Source organism: Zingiber officinale, chromosome 3A, assembly GCF_018446385.1.
Source record: "Zingiber officinale cultivar Zhangliang chromosome 3A, Zo_v1.1, whole genome shotgun sequence".
Taxonomy (NCBI): Eukaryota; Viridiplantae; Streptophyta; class Magnoliopsida; order Zingiberales; family Zingiberaceae; genus Zingiber; species Zingiber officinale.
Genome location: NC_055990.1, coordinates 140,440,110 through 140,463,351, shown reverse-complemented (window position 1 = coordinate 140,463,351; position 23,242 = coordinate 140,440,110). Strand labels below are relative to the sequence as shown.

General features: G+C 37.0%; 1 protein-coding gene and 1 pseudogene across 1 annotated transcript; one reads left to right on the top strand and one right to left on the bottom strand.

Moving 5' to 3' along the window:
* The first annotated feature begins 7,328 nt into the window (after nt 1–7,328).
* LOC122052547 lies at nt 7,329–18,949 on the top strand (annotated as a pseudogene).
* A 2,319-nt stretch (nt 18,950–21,268) lies between these two features.
* On the bottom strand, nt 21,269–22,601 carry LOC122054077. Its single transcript, XM_042615919.1, has 2 exons — nt 22,079–22,601; nt 21,269–21,510 (listed from the first exon to the last, which is right to left on the bottom strand). The coding sequence occupies exons 1-2, from the start codon at nt 22,584–22,586 to the stop codon at nt 21,431–21,433; spliced, it is 588 nt and encodes a 195-aa protein (XP_042471853.1). The 5' UTR covers nt 22,587–22,601; the 3' UTR covers nt 21,269–21,430.
* Between the last annotated feature and the right edge of the window lie 641 nt (nt 22,602–23,242).

Below are 23,242 nucleotides of genomic sequence, written 5' to 3'. Positions count from 1 at the left end.
GACCGATTTAGTGGAAAGTTTTTATAGTCAGAATAAATTCAGAAAGAAACAAGTGTCTTGATGCTCGCATCGTTGTGCCACATGCTTTGATTGCTTGCCGGATTTAGAGCCTCATTGAGTCATTGTTGATCAATGCCACTTTCATCTCTTCACCCTTATTTTTTCAACTCATTTCCTTTATTCATATCATTAGTAACAAATTTAATTAGTCTTTGGATGAAGCACATTGATATTGTCCCAGCTCAAAGTTATTTATTTGATGGTGTCGGTTATTTTGCATGTCACAAGATGTTCTAAATTAATTAAAATTGAAACTCATTAAAACTAAGACAAGTGTTGTAGTAACAAGTCTCAAGTCTTATTTTTTTCCAAGAATAACTAGTAAGTGTGCGTACATACTCTAGATTCGGCTCACAGTAAATTTTAATGTCAGCAAGGTCAACTAAATGCTTTCATTTGACTCACATATCAAATTGTCTTCATCTAATACATTCAAGAATAGAATCTAAAGATAATGTTCTTAACTAGACATGATCTTCTTGATTTCATCACAATAACAAGAACTAAAAATAACATTTCATTTATCTTCACACTCTGATTCAACAATTTCACGCTAATTCTCAAACAAGATAGTATTGAAGAGAAGTAACAATTTCCAACTGAAGGTAAGCAATTGACTCTTTAACACTATCAAAGTAACAAAGATTGTGTAAATACATCGGAATTGTTAACTAAATAACAAAAAAAACTACAAATTAGTAGTATCAGTGCTGCAAGAACTTAGCAGACCATTGGTTATTTGCAAAGGAACAATTATATCCGGGGTTGTAAGCAAGAAATTGAAAATGGAAAATCTAAAACTCAATCAGAAATGAAATTGCAATGTTATGAATCAGATTTGAAGATCTGAGCAGATTCAAACACAATTCAAATACAAAATTGAAGAAAACAAAACCCTAACATTCCACAAACCCAAATCCCGAACTAAAACTCCTCCAATCTGCTGTCAACAGATATGCCTTTGGAAACCTCCCCTCAAACATCCAACAGACAATCGACTAAGCTCCCAACTATCACCAGAAGATACTCACAGCTGTTGGAAACCTCCCCTCAAGCTCACATCCATCTGATAATTCCACCAGCCGAAGAACAGAGCTCAAGTTCTGGAAATCGCAAACTAGATCGATCGGCCAAATCAACCCAAGTTAGTTGCGGAATGGAGATCGGAAATGGATCAGAAACTCTCGGAAACCTCCCCTCAAGCTCTGGTGGATACGAATTCATTGATCGGAAACTCCCCGATCAGGAATGTGGCGTTGGAACAGAATCGAAATCACGGCTGAGAAACCTTCCTCGGCTGCTCTCTGATCACCGGAAGATGGACGCCAGAATCTTAAGATCGCCGTCGTCGAAGAAATTTGAGTCTCAAATCTGGAATTCGGGAATGGGAGCTGCGGCGACGATGATGAACAGTGGCCTTTGTCGCGGAAATGCCAAGCTCAGGGAACTGTAGCTTCTCACGCGGCTTTTAAACCTCCTCAAAATTGATCGGACGGTCCAGATTAACTCATGGCTTGATCAACGGCTGGATGAACTCATATCTGGATCAAAACCTTTGGATCTTCATCTACGGGCGAGATCTGCTCCTCATTAGGTCGAATGGACCAGATTCTCAACGGATGGCTCAGATCTCTCCGATCTTCAATGGACGGTCCATAATTCTCCAAGGTTTGATCGCTTCGTTAAGCCCTTGATTTGAGCCCAAATGCGGTCTGATTTAATCGGGTTCATGACCCTTTTGATGCCTACAAAATAATAAACAAATATTAGCATCAAATAGCATGAAAATAGGTTAATTTGTAATTAAGTCTAAAATCATATGTAATTATGAAATATGATGTAAATGTGAGATTAAGCTATAAATAGACCAATAAAAATATGCATTATGATTCACAATAATATAGCCAAAATCATGGTTATCATTGATCAATGCCACTTTCATCTTTTCACCCTTATTTTTTCAACTTATTTCCTTTATTCATATCATTGGTAACCAATTTAATTAGTCTTTGGATGAAGCACATTGATATTGTCCAAGCTCAAAGTTATTTATTTGATGTGATGATAAATGAACAGATGAGTTTTCTAAATAATGAGAGTTTGATTTTTATGTCGGACAAATAAATACGTACTGTGCTCTCGAGTGACTCATGGTGGTTGTGTTTCTTGTATTTATCTGGTAGTCGATGAAAATTTTCCATAGGATGGGTTGGTCACTTTGATGAATGAAGGGTAACAATACCTTAACACCAGGGCTCTTTATCAATTGATCAATGGGAAATTTTATAGGAACAGATTGATCATGTTTTAGATAAATGAGGGATAAAAATACTTGGACACACGAACTCTCTCTTTAGTAGCAATGAAAGTTTTCATTAGCAAAAAATTTAAGAAAATAAACAAGTCGATCAAAATTTGAATCGCAACAATAAGCATGAATATTACATAGGTCAGTCTTTTTAAAATGGGTATAAATTGTAGTTTAAATTTATGGTTCTATCCTCAAAATTAGTTGGTAAAATTTAAACATGAATTATTTTAAAAAATAATATAATCTTTGTACTCTTATTATAAATAGATGACACCTTGTCCGACCAAGAAGATGCAATAGAAAGGTGTCTCGTTGTTATTCAAATATTCACGGTTCGATTCTCAGTTACGATGTATTTATAGGAATTTTTCTCCAAATGACACCGCAAGTCGCAACCAAGGGATGTTGGCAATGTTGGTGCGGGAAGCATCCGACGATCGAACCTATGTTTTGATTATGTCAAAGGGATCAAAGTTAAGGTGTTTTGTTTTCTGATGTGTTGAATGAGCAGGAAAAGCCCTAAGTATACTTAAGCAAAAGTCCTAGCTGCGGTTAGGCAAGTGGAAAACCCTAGGGGGCGGTAACCCTAGGTCATAGAGGGTGGTAACCCTATGCGGAAAGTCTTGGCGGGTCGAGGTCTTCGGGCAAAAATCCTAAGGGGCGGTAACCCTAGGTTGAAATCATAGTGTCGCAAACCAGGTGGAAGACTGGACGGGTTGTGTACCAGACATCCAGCATGAAGACCGGAATACTCGAGCGCCGAGCAAAAGTCCAGTCGGTTTGGAGGATCGGACTAGCATAAGGTAATCTCTCTTGAGGGGAGTAGGTGAGGACGCGTTCTCCGGAAGAGGGAACAGTAGGCGTCGGTTCGACCTAGGGTTTCCGGTTGGAAATCCGAAGTCAGAATCGGACAGTCCGATGATTGTCAGACTTTATATTTATGATATTATGTGTTAAATTTGTGTTGCAGGGTATCTTTTGGACTAACGTATCTTGCAGGTACAAAGGAGCAACCTTAAGCCTCGGATGAACAGTGTCCGAGGTGCCTCCATGGAGCTTGGAGGCGCCTCGGGTGCAAAGATGAGCTGTCTGTGCATAGGAGCTAGAGATGCCTCTATGGAGCTTGGAGGCATTTTGGACTGCTTCTTGGAGGCGCCTCCATGGGGCATTGGAGGCGCCCTCAGGCGGATAAGAGGCAGCGACGAAGGCTTAATTGCAGCGGTCAACTCGGGATCAAATTTCACGTTGGAGGCGCCTCCATAGGGCATTGGAGGAACCCTCAATGCCCAATAAAAGGCAGGCTCGAGGCGGCAGCAGGATCAACAGTTCTCAAGTGTTCCTTCCTCCGTGTGCTGCTAACAAGACGACCCAGAAGTGCTACAACAAGTTCCGACGACCCGCAGCTTCAAGATTTCCAGTTTGTGTGGTCGGTATAGTCTTTCTTTATTGCACTTGTAATACACAATTGTACTTATTTTCGATATTATAGTTGTTGCCCACCGAAAGTGATCAACGATCGCGGGCCTTGGAGTAGGAGTCGCCCCAGGCTCCGAACCAAGTAAACCTTGGTGTCTTTGCGTGTGTTTGTTTACTTTAATTATTTCCGCTGCGTTTAACTCGATAGTTTTACGAATCCGAAACGAGTGAAAACCACGAGTGCTATTCACCCTCTCCCCTCTAGCGCATCTCGATTCAACAGGCAGTGGCGCAGCTAGAATTTGCAATCAGGGAGGTGAATTCAAGCTGACCATGGCACGTTGTTGAGGTCGCGCCCAACCTCACCACCTCAGTGCAAGGCCACGACCATGGTAAGACCTCACTACAAGGCCACAGCCAAAGCGAGACCTCACTGCGAGGTTGTCACCAAGCCATCGCTAAGAGAGGAGAGGGAAGGAGAGAAGATCAATCAAATCGACAAGATGCATGTTGGTGCTGAAGATCGAAGGGGAGTGGAGAGGAGAGGAGCGTGCCAAAGATCAGAGAGGAGGTCGATCAGATAGGAAGATTTTAGGATGTTGGAAAAAAAAATCAAGAATAAAAATCTTAATTAGAAAGTCAATTAGTGATAGAAACTTAATTTAGTCGCTAAAATACGACAACAATTTATTTTGTTGTTAAAATAGCGACAAAATTAAGTTTTCGTAGTTAATTAAATATGTTAAATAAGTATAGAGATGAAATTGACAATGAAAGTTAATTTAATTTTTGTTGCTAAATTAGCAACTATAATTCATTTGTCTCTAATTAGTGATGGAAATTAAATTTAGTTGCTAATTGTGAGTTCTTTAAGTGAATTATATATTGAGTTACAATTAATGATATGATTTAACTTATCAAATTTTCAAACGATAATCAATGAAATTGATATTTTCATATAACAAATCAAACATTAAATGTATGGAATATCTCAATACATGTAAATATTTAAAATACTTGACTAACAAACAAAAATACAAGTACATGAAAAATTAACACTATATATTTTTCTAACACTTAAATTCGCAATCAAAAGAAATAAAACAAGACAACTTTACCTCAATCTAAAAGCGTTTACTGTGGAGCGTTGGCTAATGACGATAGTGTTGGCAACAAATGACAGCGGTGCTGGTAGCACCATCAATGTGCGACGGAGGATTTTGAAGGTAAAATTAGAGTTAGGGAAAAAAATGATAAGGAGGTTATGAGAGGAAGATGACCACCAGAGAGAGAAAAAAAAGAGAGAATTAGGAGGAAGAAAAAAACATAGGAGGGGAGAGGAAAAAAATAAGTACGAGCAATGAGAGAGAAAAAAAGAGTCGGCAAGGAGAGAGAAAAAAAAGGATTGGGAGAGAGAAAAAAAAGAATTGGGTTCTTATTTTAATCGAGCATTTTATGAAAAAATCTTGAAATTTTTAGAATTTATAACTAATTCATTTTAAAAAAATTTATTGTATTAATCCCCCCCTTAAATTCTAAGGAGTGATCTCACCTCCTCGACCTCACTTATTTATGACCCTGGATGTTAGATTTTTGGACTGTCATGAGAGTCTTTTGATTTATGCTGATAATTAATAAGAAATTTTTATTGGATCATTAAATTTGACGTGATTAAGTAAGAAGAACTATTTTAAAAAAAAATCTACATCAATCTCACTTCATCGAGACAAGTGTCAACAACAGTGCCCGTCATTTTCTATTATAATTAATTAATTAGTAATTAATCAATGACCCTTCAATGTGTGCAAAAGGCAATGAATTCTTCCATTATAATATATATATATTTTTCAATCAAATAGTTCAGAAATTAAAACAATAATAATAATAATAATAATAATAATAATAATAATAATAAAAGGCATCTCAAATTTATATATAATGATTTTATAAATTTTAAGACACTTTAATTTTTCCCTCAAAATTTAAGAGAATTTACAAAAAAAAAATCTCCCCTAATTTTTATATTTTACCGAAAACAGTGTTGTTTTATTTTAATACGTTTTTTTTCAAAGTACATCTCAACAACTTTTTCAGTTAATTGTACTTTACAATACAAAATCAAACCTCAAATTAAATATTTCATTCTGAAATGATTTTTTTTATAAAATTTGAATATCTTCATGATAAATATCTCAAGTGAAGGGGCAAATTAACCTTTTAAAATATTAAAATAGCATAATTATTATTATCAATTTTACTATACATTTAAATATATATATTCTATTAATTAATATTCGAATGGCATATTATAGTTTGAAATTACTATTAATTAAATTAAACTTAGATTAATGAACTTACAGGACAATATTTTCAATATAATGTCAGTTATCTAATTACATTTAATTGTTGCTTTCCAGTTCAAATGTGATTCTAAAATATACAAAAAAAAAAAAAAAAAAAAAAATTCTCATATAAAAATTTAGGGATGGACACATAAAATGATGAATATTTTTATATTTTTTCTTAAATTTAATATATAAACTAGTTAAAATGCCAATAAAATAATCAAATTGAAAGGAAATATTGTTCGTTAAAAAAACATTTTGTTACTTCTTTTGAAAATACCTAAAATTGAAACTTATACAAGATTTAAAGTTTTGTGACTGCATATTTGTAAAATTGAAATTTGAAATGATAAAGATGCAAAATAGAATATTTATAGTTATATATGCACTTTTAAAAATAAAAAAAAATATTCAAAGATGGTGTGCGAGAATTTTCAAAGCTAGGTGCCCAGTTGATATAAGACATTAAAATCACATTGATCCTTTATAATGAAATTATATTAGTTAAAATATTTTAGTATTAAAATACTAAAGTAGAATTATTGGTGGAGTCATTAGGATAAAGTACTTACTTTTGAAAATCTGGATTATTTGGGTCTTTGAAAATCCGAATTGTTTGGATTTTCAAGTGTCACTCTTACGGCTTCCCTATGAAAAAATTTAATTTAATTTAATATTATACTTATCTTAGTAAACAAATATATGAAAAATATATTTTTAATATTGTCGATCTAAAATATTTATACAATTCTAAGATGTGAGACTAAAGAGAATTATATTTTTTTTATATAAAACAACCAGAGAAAATTAATGATGAGAAAAATTCATAATAATATGCTGCAGCTGAGTCTCGAACTCTAGATTGTTGATTGTTTCGCTTGTGGAATTACTAATAAACCTTGGAATTATTATTAGTGTGAATAGAAAAAAAATGATATTAACATAAATTCTAAAATTAATTAATAAAAGGGAGAGTTTTTTAATAAAATAGTAAAATATGTATAATTTTATTTTGGACGATCTCTTTAAATAAGAGGCGACATCAATGAATGAGAGCCAGCGCGACTAAAGTTGATTAGTACTTACCACAGCCGGTGTCATAATCACACACAATTATCGCGCACGCTTAACACACCCCTATTTATATATAATCTATGTATTTCATTCTTACCATATGAAAATTTTTTATCGATCACTGACTTCGTAAACGGATCGGATCGCTATTTGTTGCTAGTGGCGCCCCTAGGGCTAATGTGCAATGAAAGGTTCCCGATTTACCCGACGGTGGGAAACTCCTTTTTTTGTCCTTCGAATCAAGAAGGCGTTCCGCGACGACAAAGCATTCCTCAATCGAGATGGTGAGAGGCGTGGAGAACTCGGCCGCGGCGCCGGAGGCGAATGCAACCCCTGCTGCTTCACGGGCATCAGCATTGGCGGCGGGGTGGAGGGGAGGATCGTGGTGGAGCCCTTCGTCGATGTGGTGCCGAGGATGGCGGAGGATTTTAGGGCTCTCTGCACCGGGGAGAAGGACGTCGGTCCCGGCACCGGCGTTCCGCTCCACTTCAAGGTTTCTCCCTCTTTATCTTATCTCCTTCCCATTATTTTCATGTCCTCCGTCGTTGATTTTTTTGTCCCTGGAAATACTGCGGAATCAGGGGCGAGAAGTGTGGACTTTTCGGCGGTATTGATGTCGTTCCGTAGGATTTGTATTGGTCTGTCTTGGGTTTGTCAGTGTCGACTGTGAGGAGTACTGGAATATTCAGACACCAAGAAATCGTCCTCCTTCATTGCTGTCCTTATTTCGTTATTTCTGATGGGTTTCAGGAATCAAACTACGGATAACGGATGAGAAAAGGAGGAAAATTTCTTGGAGAATTCACTGTTGAGGGTAATATAGTAGTGAACTAGTACATGTTTTATTTGTCAAGCATGCTATGATGTATACATTTATCTAATATGGTAGGATTATCTTATTAAATAATCTAAGTCGCATTTGTATGTTTTATGTTTTCTGTCTTTTATGACGTATATATGTATCCAATTTGCTAGAATTATCCAGTAAATGAGAAATTTCAATGAGATGCTTTCCTTCTTGTATACCATGGATTCCTTTTCGCTAAGTATTTATGCATTGCTGTTAGTAGTCTGCTAAAAGAACATGAAAAAGAAAGAAAAAAAAGTAGTGATCCAACTACCAAAGGATCAGTATATTCTCGCATTAGTGGGTCATGGCAATTGATGTGGTCGCTGAATGATTGATGGTTTGTCAAACAAATGATTACGGAGTTGTAGATTGCATGTTACCTTGATAGATGCAGATCTGTGCGAAAAACATGAAAGTCTAGGATATGGAAGGTGTTCGATTTTCACTTGTACACAGATTTAGGAAAAAACTTCTATTTCTAAGATATCTTCTAGTTGATATATGAATATATGTTTTTCATTATTCCAATGTTTTTCTCCAGTTAATATCTGTGTATATTTTTTAATTAACGTGAGATTTTATTAAATTTGTTTTGTAGTGTTGTTCAATCTCTGATATGGTTGTATATTTGAAACTTGAATATGATGCACTTATCTTACTGGAATTTTTGCATGAAATTAAATTCCATTTGCTTTAATGAGTGATTTTTTGTCTGTGTCCGTACTAAGGTATCTTTTGGATAAAAATCAGATCAGCCTTAAAATTGAAGGAACTAAGATTATGATTAATACTGATGCTTCTCTTGCTCTGTTCTAGCAAGTCTATTCGACATGCTCCGAGCCTACATACTTCTGTAATAAGCATATTATTTATTCATGTCCATTACTTTTGTGACAATTGTGCTTTACTATTTTCCACAAAGTGCTTTTGTGTTGCTGATGGATTGAGTTAGGTACTGTATTTGTAATGCTCCTGAAGTTCAATTTTCAATTAGAACTCACAGGTTGCCTTGACATGATTTGTCTTCTTGGTGTAAAATTGTTGTCACAAGGGTAACTTTTCTGTTTCTTATGTGAGGTTCTTGAATGAATTTCTCTCTGTTATTGTCATTTTTTAAGGAAGAAATCACAGCCAAAAGACTAGATATTTATAAATAACAATCGTTTCTTTAATTGGACTACATTGTAACTGTTTGTTGCAGGGCTCATGTTTTCACCGCGTCGTCAAAGGTTTCATGATTCAAGGGGGAGATATATCTGCTGGTGATGGAACTGGGGAGAATCCATCTATGGATTAAAATTTGAGGATGAGAATTTTCTAGTGAAACATGAAAGAAAAGGAATGCTTTCAATGGCTAATTCTGGTCCCAACTCAAATGGATCCCAGTTCTTTATCACTACTACTAGAACACCTCATCTAGATGGAAAGCATGTTGTATTTGGGAAAGTGCTTAAAGGCATGGGAGTTCTTCGTTCAATTGAGTACACTCCCGTTGGTGAGGCTGATCATCCTATGATTGATGTAGTAATTGCTGATTGTGGGGAACTTCCTGAAGGGGCTGATGATGGTGCTTCAAACTTCTTCAAGGATGGTGACTTGTTTACTGAGTGGCGAAATGACTTGGACAAAAGGCCAAATGAGGTTTCTTGCTGGATGAATGCTGTGGGATCTGCCAAAACATTTGGGAATGATTACTTCAAGGTGAAATTTATTCTAGCCATGTTTTGATAGTGCTTTCATTATTTCATTTTTTTCTCCATGATCATGTATGCAACTCCATAATATAATACGTGGGTCTTGTCACATCTGCGCATCCATCTTATATTATACATGTTTCTTTTTCTAAAATCTAGTTGTTTGTCATTTACATTGACTCAGATTTGTGAAACTATACTCCATGTTGGTCCCGGTGCGGCCGGCAAGAGGGGGTGAATTGCTTGAAATGACAAAAATACCTTTTCCGAAACTTTTGACCTTGATTAAGACAAATACTTTAATAAATGAAACTAAATTGTATAAAATAAGTATGAGACAAAAAACAAAAATTTTGGGCTTGCAACCAGGGAGGTTGCTAATCTAAGGCAAGTGAAGCTCAGCTAGTTGACTCCTTCGACACAAATTGGAGGCGGAGAAGCCTCGTACAGAACACTGAATGCACAAAACTTTGAAGAACAAAATGGAAAACTCGAATATAGAAAGTGTTGTGTCTCAATGAAGAAGGCCAGACTTTATTTATAGTTCACTGGTCGAAAATAGCCATTTGCTGACGTGGCGACTCCGGGTGCTCCAGCTGTGTGCCTTATCTGCTTGCAACGACTAAGTAACAGAGCGATGATAAAGTTTTATGACAGTCCGGGCGCCTGGACCGAGTTCGGGTGCCTGGACCGAGTTCGGGTGCCTGGACCGAGTCCGGGCGCCTGGACCGAGTCCGGGCGCCCGGAGTGCTGTTGACGTGGACCCAACAATGATTCGTAGCAATGGTTTGCGTCGGGGCGCTTGTTCGGCACCAAATTGGTCTCGGGGTCGGGACTTCGGGCCCCTAGACTTGGTCCAAACACCTGGACAAGGTCAACTCAGCGTTAATTTTGTCGGGTCTTCCACTCCGGTCGCTTGGGTGATTTTCCGGCCATCTAGAGTTGAGCTCACCAGAACCCAACTCCGACCTTCTTCTCGAGCAGTTTTCTGCTCTGGCTTCTTGCCCCTCGAAAACGTCGCGCGCTTCCTTCTCGTCTGCCAGCGTACTCTTTTGTAGCACCTCGTCTCTCAGACGCACGAGCCCATCGACTCCCTTCCCGTGCCATCCTTCTCGCTAGCTGCGTCTTCTGCTTGACTTCTTGTGTTCCTAACCTTCTGCACACTTAGACACAAGATTAAAAACAACATAACGTAACTTAACCTAGTTGATCTCATCAAAACTAACCCGGGATACTTACAATCTCTCCCTTTTTTATGTGCATCAACCCAAGTTAAGTTAGGGTTAAACCAAAACAGTAAAGTAAATAAATTTACAAATTAAAGCATTTAATATACAAATTGAAATAGTTAATATAAAAAATTGTACCTCCCCCTAGACTTAATGTTTTCTCACTCCCTGTGATCACATTAAAAATAGGGGTGAGCATCAGAAAAAAAAAAAAATTCTAAGGGTTATCTAAATAGTGTCTAAGACTTAAAAAAATTGTGGAAATTATTTTTTGAAAATCTGAATTTTTACGATTTAAAAACTAGTTTCTAGAAAAATAATTTTAAAATTATAATTCTGAAAATTTTTGTCACTGTTAAACACAATAGTCCAGAATTGTGATAAAATTTTCATGAATAAACAAATTTAATATAAGCAATAATTAATTATTTTATACAGAGGCATATTTTCTTTAAAGAAATATTTAATAATAGATTTTGAGCTCGAAAAATTTTGCTAGAATTTTTGAGTATGTAAAATAGAAAGTATATCTGCAGAAAAAATAGATTTTCGAAGTTTGACTTTTCGAGAATTTTTAATATTAAAATTGATATTTTGATAAAAAAATTCGTAGAAAATTCATTAACGGTAAAATTTTTTTATAATTTTTCCTACTGATAAGTAATAAAATCTTTTTTCATGTAAAAATTAAGATCTAATTAATTTCGAACAAAAAGGATACGAAATAATTTATTTGAAAAAGTTAGACAATTTTAGCATGCAACAAAAATATTAAAGCAAATTAAAATTAAAACATGTATAAAGATTTAACCTAAGCATGCTTTTAGAACCTAATATAGGTTCTTACCTACTGGTTAATTTGAAATTTTCTTGGAACCTATTTTCTTATCACTTTTCTGATTTGACTCTTATAGAATTTATAATACCAATTTAGCCCTTGACAATTTCTAAAATTTAAGGTAGCAAAATTTGAACATGCAGAATTTTTCAAATTTTCTATTTATTCTTTTAATTTTGTATTTTCAGTTTTAACTTTATCAAATTCTTTTAGTGGACATGTTTTAGCTAGAATTGTTTTCAAATTCATATTTTCCTTTTTCGAATTTATATTCTTAGTTTTAAGCTTACGTAAAGATTTGGACATAGACTTTATTCCTAAATATAGTTGATCAGGAGGTAAGAGACATACCTCACTTACCATGTCGGATATGAAAGTGGTTCTTCCCTGCATTGCTGCATTCATCTGATGTGGCTCCCCCTTCATCGATGCTAGCTTCCAAGTTGCTTGGTTCTTAACTAGCCATTAGTGCTAGTCTAGTATAGGCGTCTATCTCGGATTTGGATGAAGAACTTTCATCCTAAGTGGCCGTGAGATTATTGTGCTTGGTTCACCTTGGCCCTTTGCCTTTCTCCTTCTTGAGCTCTGGGCAGTCATCTTTTATGTGTCATTCTTTTTGACAATTGTAGCATTGAACCTTTCTTTTGCTTCTTGGATTTTTCTTGGTTTGCATCTCTTTAAAGTTGTTAGTTTTAAAAAACTTTTTAAACTTCCTTACCATATACGCTTCTTAGTCTGCATCAAGATCTGAGTCTGACTCGGATTTGTCCTTCTTGTTGGCTCTCAGTGCCAGGTTCTGGCTTGACTCTTTTCTTGCACTTGCACATCTAGATTCGTATAATTCTAATGTTGAAAAGAGACCTAGTGTACTTACCTCTAGGTCCTTTGATATATAGTAGGCGTTTATGATCGAGGACCACTCTGAAGTTCTGGGAAAGACGTTGAGCGCGTAGCAGACTGAGTCCCAGTTGGTTGCTGTTTCATCGAGATTGATCAATCCGGTGATCAATTCCTTCTTCACGTGTAGTTGAGCTCCTTTCTCACCTTTTTCTAGATGGAGGTTTGTTAGTTGATTTCGAAGAATGTCTTGTCGTGCAAGCTTTGCTTCGGATGTGCCTTCATGGAGCTCTAAGAATTTTTCCCAGAGTTTTTTGACTGAGGAGTAACTTCCGATGCGGTTGACTTCCTGAGGTGGTAATATGCTTAGCAAGTGGCATTCCGCTCGGCTGTTGGCTATGAAGTTGTTTTGTTTCTTCTTCATCCACAGGTATTCTTCTTTCTCCTCTCCTTGTTGATCCTTGGGAACTACAAAACTGTGTTGGCCTTGGGACGGGTTGGCGGGGGCGCTGGGGGTAAGCGTAGTCGCCTTTTGCCACTATTGGGAACTACAAAACCGTACTTGATTATTAAAAGCATTTCGAAGTCAATTTTTAGGAATACCTCTATTCGGCGTTTCCAGTGTGTGAACTCTCCCTTGAACTTTGGTGGATTAATGTTTGGTCCGGCCATCGATTTCTTTATTTCGGTCGGCGGTTAGTCCTTCTAAAGCATCCTCGCTCTGATACCAATTGTTGGTTCCGGTGCAGTCGGTAAAGGAGGGGGTGAATTGCTTGAAATGACAAAAATATCCTTTCCTAAACTTTCGACTTTGATTTAGACAAATACTTTAATAAACGAAATTAAATTGCATAAAATAAGTACGAGACAAAAAAAGATTTACTTGATTTGCAACCAGAGACGTTGCTAATCCAAGGCAAGTGAAGCTCAACTAGTCGACTCCTTCGACACAAGTCGGAGGCGGAAAAGTTTTGTACAGAACGCTAAACACACAGAACTTTGAAGAACAGAATGGAAAACTTAAATACAAAAAGTGTTGTCTCAATGAAGAAGATTAGAGCTCATTGGTCGAAAATAGCCGTTAGCAGACATGGCGACTCCAAGCCCCTGGACCAGCTCTGGGCGCCCCCCTGTTGTGTGCCTTATCTGCTCGCAACGGCTACATAACGGTGTGATGATAAAGTTTTATCATGGTCCGGGCGCCTAGACCTAGTCTGGGCGCTCGGAGTGCTGCTGACTTGGTCCAGTCACCTGGACTTGGTCTAGGCACCCGGATAAGGTCAACTTAGCGTTGACTTTGTTCGATCTTCTGCTCCAGTCACTTGGGTGATTTTCCGGCCATCTAGAGTTGAGCTCACCCGAATCCAACTCCGGACTTCTCCTCGAGCAATCATCCGCTTCGGCTTCTCGTCCCTCGGAAATGCTGCGTGCTTCCTTTTTGTCTGCTAACGAACTCTTCCACAACAGTGCGTCCGAAGAGCACCTCATCCTTCGGACGCACTGAGCCCGTCGACTCCCTTCCCGTGTCATCCTTCTTGCTAGCTGCGTCTTCCGCTCGACTTCTTGTGTTCTTAAACTCCTGAACACTTAGACACAAGGATTAAACTTAACTTGGTTGACTACATCAAAACTAACTTGAGGTACTTACACTCCATGCAGAAACAAGACTATAAAATGGCTCTTAGAAAGTATAGAAAATCTTTGCGCTACTTGGATATATGCTGGAAAAAAGAGGCGATTGATGAGGCGTGCAACTTCTATCTGGGTTCTTTTGTGCCACTGAACTTGGCATCTCTTTTTTGCATTTAAATATTTTTGACATTCTGTTTTGCAGCAAAAAGCTTGTTGTTGCGCGAGACAAAGTCCATTATACTAACAAATAGTTCCGTAAGTTTTTCAGTTGTATCCATCTCCTAATTATTCAATGAAATACTTTGAATGCACAAATTATGCTTCAAATATTTCCCTTTGCATCCTTGAATTATCAACGATTTTTAATTTGTCCAAGATTTATAAGGACTAATTTGTCATTTTGTTCTGTTTGGAGAACGGGTAACACTACTAGTTATTGGTGGCTGTACTTAAATTTATGATCATTGTTTAAATTAATATATTTATGATCATTGTTTACTTTAATATTGAGACATTCTGATTGTTTGAGGTAATTCTTGGTTTCAGTAATCTCTTCACTATGCAAACAAAATGTAGAATTGTATTCTCATCGGTCGACTTTGCTTTGGTGATATTCAACTATGATTTTCATCATCCAAAATCATTATTCATGGTTTGCAATGTCATACCATACCGAGCAAAACGGTCTAAACATATCGCTCCGGTAAATCACCAAACTTGATACCACTCGGCATCAAGGTTCAAAACTCGAACTATGCCATAGTTACTGACTCTCTGATGCATCGTGTTGGTGACAAAGTGGAGATTGAAAGAGAAAGGAGATGAAGCGAAGGAAGGAGACAACATCCATGCTAAGTTGTACTAAGTTTCAATAATTTACTGGAATGATATGTTTCAACTGTTTCATTTGGCATGGTAAAAAAAAGGGCAGCCTGGTGCACGAAGCTCCCGCCATACGGGATCCCGGGGAAGGATCCATTGTATGCAGTCTTACCTTACTTTTTGTAAGAGACTGTTTTCAGTATTCGAATCCGTGACCTTTTTGGTCACAAAGCAACAATTTTACCGTTGCGTCAAGGCTCCCTTTTACCGTTGCGCTAAAGCTCCCCTTCTTCACCCGGCATGGTACAAGATTTAAAATCATGCTCGGCATAGACAATATCTCCTTCCTTCTTCAACTCTAATCAATTACTAGTTCCATCATCAGAACATTGGCACAATACCGAAATAGTATTTTTCTGGAAACTTCAGCACAACTTGAGATTTTGAACCTTACTACTACTCTGATTTCCATAGTCCAAAACCATTCCCACCTGAATATAATAGTTAGCTTTGAGGACTAAATTATTTGAATATGTTAAACTCCTAATACTAGCCTAGATTTTGCCTACAACTTTTATTTGCAAATTAGAATAGACTTATTACATGTAGTGATCACAATTTTTTTACTTAATTAAATTGCTTTCCTGATCTTGTAATGATAAATGGTCTCTCTATAACGTTTCTCTTGAATTAGATAGATTACAAATATAAATAAATGCTAATTTTATAATTCCTCTAAATTCATCAGTTATACTTTTGCAGCTTCATGCTCAATGATCTTGTTTATTAGTCTTGCAAGTTAAAGCTAGGAGACCTGGAAGGTGCTTTGTTAGATGCTGAGTTTGCAATACAAGAAAGGGAGGGGAATGCGAAAGCTTATTTCGGGTAAGATCAGGTTAGTCTTATTCATGTCAGTGATTCAAATGGTGTTGGATTATTGATTTCATTTTCCCAATTTTTCTAGATATGATTTCTTTGGAAAGACAGTGAGGCAGACTACCTTTAGGAATTTTTAAAGCAGTTTTCTTGACTCAATCTTCACTCTTAATATGTTGTCTTTGGTAATCTCTTATGAGATTGGATGTTTCTTTAAGAAAGAAATACTGATTGCTCCATTTTTATTTATTTATTCTGAAAAAAATTGTGTTTGAACCATTGACACCCTCTTATAAAAAAGCCATCTGTATTTATATAAAACATCTATTTTTGGTACAATGTGAGCTGAATTTAATCACTTATTCATATCAGAAATTCCGTAGACACTCAAATATGCATATCTTTGTGAAAACATAATATTTCAATGCAATGTTTTATGCCCTAGTTTGTAAAAGCATTACCTCAAAATTGCAGCAAACTATATTGACATAGTCAAACTAGAACAAGAAGCTATATTATTATGGACCTTTGCGTAAGGTAATATTCCTACTTAAACTACTATTTTTTTGGTTCTAGTATAATTAAGTTTCCTCCCAACTTTCCTCAATATAACAAATCACTGATTGACTAAATCAAGAAGAGCCTGCGCATCTCGTTTGAACATGTTTTATTGTTTACAACATATAATGCTCGCTGAAAATCAATGTTATTCAACTAAAATAACTTTAGGTGAAATCGATTTCCAGATTTTTAGTGTTTGTTTCCTTTGTGTGTTGGTATATCCTTATCAGTTTATGACTGGCCCCATCAAACTCTGTTATCAATGTTATTCAACTAAAATAACTTCTAGGTGAAATTGATTTTCTGTTTTAATGTTTGTGATCCTGTTGAAACCGGAGGAGATGATGCGCTGGGCAGATGGCGATGCTGTTGGCTGAGAGAAGACTTCGCACGGGAGAAAAAAATGATCAGCTGAAGCAGAAAAGGCCTCCGAGTGCTTCCCTCCTCTCTATGCATACGGAAAAGCAAGCCCACAGAACGTTAGAGCGAGAACCAGGAAGAGGTCCTGGCACAGGTATTCTGATGCTCAAGTCAGTATAGTAGCCTAGCGGAAAGAAGGAGAAGAACTGTAGATGCGTGCAGTATGTAAAATATATTGTCTCGCATATCTAGCCAATGGAGATGACTCCTTTATATACCATTTCTCATAACCTTCATAATCATGAGGTGACAGAGAATGTCGGGTGTCAGTATTTATTGAGTAAAGGAAGACATACAGTCACCGCCCGAGGAATCTTCTGTTACACATGTGCACCTCTTTTGTTACTTACGCCATTAATGAAGCAGTTAAGAAAATAATCACCTTCGAAGAAGGTTTCATCGAATGCATCTGTTATAATAAACGAATATTCTTTGACAAATAGTTGTTACTCTTTGACAGGTTGTTGTGATTTTCTGACAATGTTGTCCTTTGAAAATATCTTGATCGAATATTTAGCCGACTAGTTGAATATTGGCAGAGTACTACATAAGCTGAGTACCTAGTATAGTAGGGTTGTCCGGCCTATCGGTGGCACGGCTATATATTGTGCACTACTTGGAGCTTTGGTATTGAAATAATATGGAGCTAAGCCCCCTAAGTCCGGTCGGTTCTATGATCGATCGGCCATATGTTAGGATACTTGCCTCTGAGGAATGTGAGGAATGGGGAGTCGAGTCCCAAGAGATCCGATTGATATTTTTAGCCGATCGTCCATATGTTGGAAGGCTTGTCCCTGAGATGATAACATGAGATCCGGAAATCTGGCCGAGTCTATAATGAGAATTGTCTTGAACATTTATCTTCTGTACATATAGGAGACGAGCGTGCTGAGCTGTGTAAACCTAACCAACTTTGTTACCAACCGGCTTCATAGTAGGCCGGTCATCCCTTAAATTTGATCGGTTATTGGCTGATCCAATATATAATAGGTGTCTTAGCACAGAAATAGAGCACTAGATCCCTGGGGTCTAACCGGCCTTTGAACCAATCATCCTCGTAGTAAAGGCCCCAGTGCTGGGCGGGGAGCAAAGTTCTGTTGAAAGTGATCTACTGGATGCCACCTTCATATCTGGATCCACTCATAATTTTTTGTATCAGTTTGATATATATATATATCGTTATTAGTTTATGACCGCTCCTATTAAACTCTGTCAGGCTCTCAGTGCACTTAACAACGTGGATTCTGCAGTGGAGAGCTTCAAGAAAGCACTTGAATTAGAGCCTAGTGATGGTACTCGACATTCTTGGTTCTGCCCGCATTCACCTGTTGATTTAGAGGATTTTGACAATCTTTTTGTTTCATATTGTTAGGAGCTATTAAGAAAGAGCTAGTTGCTGCAAAGAAGGCAAGTAAATATCAATCCTTAGAACCTTTTGCAGGCAAAATTTCATCTTGGTCCCTCAAATATGTGCAGATTGCTGATCGACGAGATCAGGAGCGGCGGGCTTACTCGAGAATGTTCCAAGGCTCCATCAGATCAAATTCCAATAATAACTAGGTTAACTGTCATCTCTGTCTAGAAATTTCTAGCAACATACTTTATTATATATATATATATATATATATATGCTAATGAAGCTAATTATTGGATTTAGGGTTCAAGAATGAGAAATTTTGATGGAACCATTTATTCTCCTTTGCAAGACTAGAGTTGCAACTGAACGTTCAGTTTTTGGGCATGGATGTGAGGTATTTTTACTGAAAAGCTAAAACGTTTTGTTGGATTCTACAGATAAACTGTTTCCCAGAATTTTAAATACTTTGGATAATTTCTTCTGAGCTTCTTTGGTTTTTTTTTATTTAGTTGACATTAATTCTTTAGTTATCTTATTGCCTTGTATAAAATGGTATGACATGATAAATCTATCACGTACTATATAAAATTATCATAAATCTATTACCCATTGAGTTTTTATTAAAAATTCACACACTTATGGGAATTCTCAAAATGATGCATTTAATTTCCAGTTTTTTTAAAAAAATATATATTTATTTTTCATTTTATCTTTCTCGTCAACAATACGGTGGTCTACTCAAAGAACAACATTACTAATACACATTTTTAAAAATCAACATCACTCTTGTATGACATAAATTTTAAATCAGTACCATAATAGTCTGTTTTCTGAAATACAGGATCGAAATGTTATTCATTGAAATTTAATATTATAGTGATATTGTTATTTAAATATAACATCATATAAATTAATAGAATGAATAAAACAAGAAACAAATGTGTCTAAAGTGTTTCAGAATACCACACATTTAATTAGAAAATTACCGAAAATTCATTAACGTAAGGTCCATTTCGTACGGAATTCATACTATTCACAGCATCTGTCACTTCAACATTAATTATATTAGGACTTAGAAGATTAGGCCTGATGTCAGTTGATTATATGGATAACTAATCGAGGCAATTAATTGGTGCAATGATCCGGCAAGATATTTTCAATTGTAACACACGTAACTTTGGCGATACGAAAGGTGTCCCCCCTCGATCTTTTGTTTACATTCTTATCAATATATTATTTATATTTTAGTTTACTAAATATGTAAAATTTAAAATTTTACACGTATTGCATAGGATAAATTAGAAGAAAATCCAAAATAGTAACAATTATGACGCTATAATTTTTATCCGAAAAAATGGTCAGAGAGAATTGAAATTCTCTTCCTCTGGATTTCATCCGTGTAACATGAAGGAGAGCTGTTCAAAATTATTCTCCTCTCTATTCTAGAATCTGCATGGGTGAACACCCTAAAGTGGTGAATCTCGTGTTATAAATATTTACAATGCATTGTCATTACAAATATTTTCTTTTAAAACAAAATGTTACATTCAAAATTGAGTCATGATTTATATAGAAAAATTGGACATTTAAATTTAATATGGCTATTTCTTTCCCTATAATATTAATCTTTAATGTTATGTGCACTGAAGAGGGCGGATTTAAAAATTCAAAAAAAAAATCCACGTCAAAATTTTTTGCTTTGTTTATTTCATAAAGATAGATTATTAATTTTCCCTGTTGTTTACTTGATATGGAATAAATAATATCATCTATAAATTTTTCAGTGAATCCATTTGTTTTCGATTTATTATCCACCCAAAATCGAACGGAACACCTTACTACTTCCCATTGCTTACATCATGGTCTTCAACCACACGAGCCTCCAACAACTCCGTCGGCTCTGCACAACCGGCCAAGTACGGCCATTCACACTCGTCACGAGGGGTGGGCATCTATGCACGACCTCTCGCGAGTGGCTAGCATCCACTCATGAGCAGCGAGCGTCCTTGCACGACCACTCGTGAGGATCACAAATGGTGGCGATGAGCGTCGACAACGAGCACGAGCATCCACAATGACCGTGAGGACGAGTAGCGAGTAGCGTGCTGCTCGCGAGTGTCATGCACGACCTCTTGTGAGCGATGAGCGGCTTGCTAGCGTCCATGCATGGTCACTTGTGACTGACGAACAGCTTGCTAGTGTTCACACACGACCGCTCGCAATGAACACGAGTGACAGCACTGTCTTATTCCCCTTTGCACTCTCCCTATATCTTCTCTTCTTTCCCTAGGGATTCTTTCTCTATACTTTCTTTCTTTTCCTTTCCTCCCTCCCTATAGGGATTTTTTTCATGGAATCCCTCCCTATAGGGATTTTTTTATGGAATCGTCTACTCCAAATAAACAAAATCTTCACGTTATCATACATAATCTATGATTATCAAATAACTATATAACTAAAATTATGATAAATAAAATATAAATTAATATTGTTTAGTTATTATACTCATTTTAGGAAAAAAAATTAATTTTTTTAAAATTTAAAATCATGTAAAATCTCACGCTTCTAAAATAATCATATTATCATTTATTGACGTGACTGACATGCTCAGTTATATGGAAATCACTCATTATTTGTTAAATAACATAACCTTAAACCAAACAAGCCCACTGTCTAACCCTTTAAACTAATTATAATTTTTAAAAATCAATTTATGTATCATTTTGAACCAGTTATTTCCTAATCAAACTAACCATCCTAAGTATAATGTAGATCGATCGCTTGTAGGGCATATTAGAATTCATAAATATATACAAACTTAAGATAGATAGATAGATATATTCTGTGCAGGATAAGGACTTAAGAATCAACAAATGAGTAAAGATAATTAAGACACGATAAGAACAACATGAAGATGCCACCTGTTCAAAAGAAAAATGCTCAAAATTAAACAATAAAAGAAAATTGTTTCCACTAGTCATTAAGTACGTTTTAGCACTCATCAAATGAAAGGTAGAGGAAGAAGGATCATTCTGTTATAATCATAACATCAAAATTTCATAAGGTTTCATCATTTGAATTATATGATCAATGTGACTTCACTTGAGTTCAGCGACGCTGGCGCACGGTGCAAGCAACCACTTGGGCCCACTGCTTCAGCCTCCCTTTCCTCTCCTCTGCCGTCTCACCTTCACATAATTAATTAAATTATTAATTAATTAATTAGTATTATTATATATTTAAAGGAATATACAAAGGAAATTCAAAATTGTTGGGAGGTTTGCCAAGGGGCTAAAAACTTTGAAGTTTTCATGAATTTATTGTGAATTGTATACTTTATCAAATTGCGTTATCAGCAAGTTTAGATAATGCTATTAAATGTTGACATGGTTACAATTTTCATCTAAAATGGACTAATAATTATTTATTTATATCAATTAAATTTGTAATAAATTCTTTAGAATAGAACGAAGTTGATCAAATTAAATAATTCTAATAAAAAATCAATTATTTCATGCAAATTGTAATTTAATTATTGCCATAAGTCCACCGACGCAGTCACGCTACGACTCGGCCAGTGGTCCAGATGGACGGCCGTTCAAGCCATACCCCATTCAATCTGACGTAACAGGATGCTCCGCATATAATTCCTATGCGGAAAGCCACGGATGCCTGTCTTGCGGCGCACGTTAGCATCCGCCGCCGGCGAAGCGAATTGTTAGTGGGAATCGAGATGGTGGTCACCGGAATCGATACCTGGGGAGAATAAGGAGAAGGGCACGGGGACGCTGCCGTCGACGTCTGGCGAGGCGGAGGACGATTCCGTGTAGGCGGATGCCGGAGAGGCCGCGGCGGAGGAGGAGCCGCGGAGGACGGCGTAGTAGAGGTCGAGCGCCGGGAGCGTCTCCGAGAGCTTCCTTGCCGGGGCGGGGTCAGCGGCGGAGACACAGTCGAAGCCGAAGCCCAGGTCGATGCATCCGCGCAGCTCGTCGAGGTCCTCGTCGGTGACGCTCCGCAGGCGGCCCCTGCGGCTGCGGTGGATCGCCTGGCGGCGAAGCCACGCTTCCTCGCGGTCGGAGTCCGGCGACCACGAACGCATCTTGAGGAGCCCCATGGGGGAAAGATCGCCAAAGATCGGCGTCGGATCCGCCGCCTCCTCCTCTCTCTCTCTTCCCCCCGCGAGGGAGAAGGTCGGAGATGTGCGCTGGCGGCGGCGGCGGCGGTGGTTGCGTTTACAGATGAGAAGAGGTCGGGCGACTTCCATTTTATATTATCGACGTGGTAAAAGAGCATCGCGTTGTCTTCAATTACTCAACCAAAGACCCACTGTTCTTATTGGCTGGCCCGCGCAGGCCCACCACTTGGTGGTCATGTCCCCGTCAATTATAATAGAAATAACACAAGCTGGAATATGGTTCCCTTTACGCGTCTTGATGACACAGAATATCTACCTGCATCTTAATTGGTTGGGCGAGTTATGTCGTGCGGGACCCGCACGCCTCACGGTGGGCCATGTGGTTTGGCGAAGGTGAGGTGGTTAGGTTGGCCCACGTCATGATGCTCTCGGAGCATATTCTCCAATGTAAAAGGTATTTTTATTTATTCGATTAATTATCAATTGAATTGGAGTAAAATAACTCAAAGCCCCCTATTTTAGTGAAAATTAAAAAAAACCATCAACAATGTGAATTGTGAACAAATACATGTCTTTAGTAAAAGAAATCGATTTCCAAACAAACAGAAAATTGATTTATGAAATCGGCTTATTCAAAAGAGTTAATTATAAATATTTAAAATTCCCAAGGCACTTATTCTATTTATTTTTTTCACAAGCATATTCCTTTTATATTTTAAATGTTTTTGAGAGTGCAAATTAAATAATGTATGGACTTTTGGTGCAAAATACATAAATTTGATCCC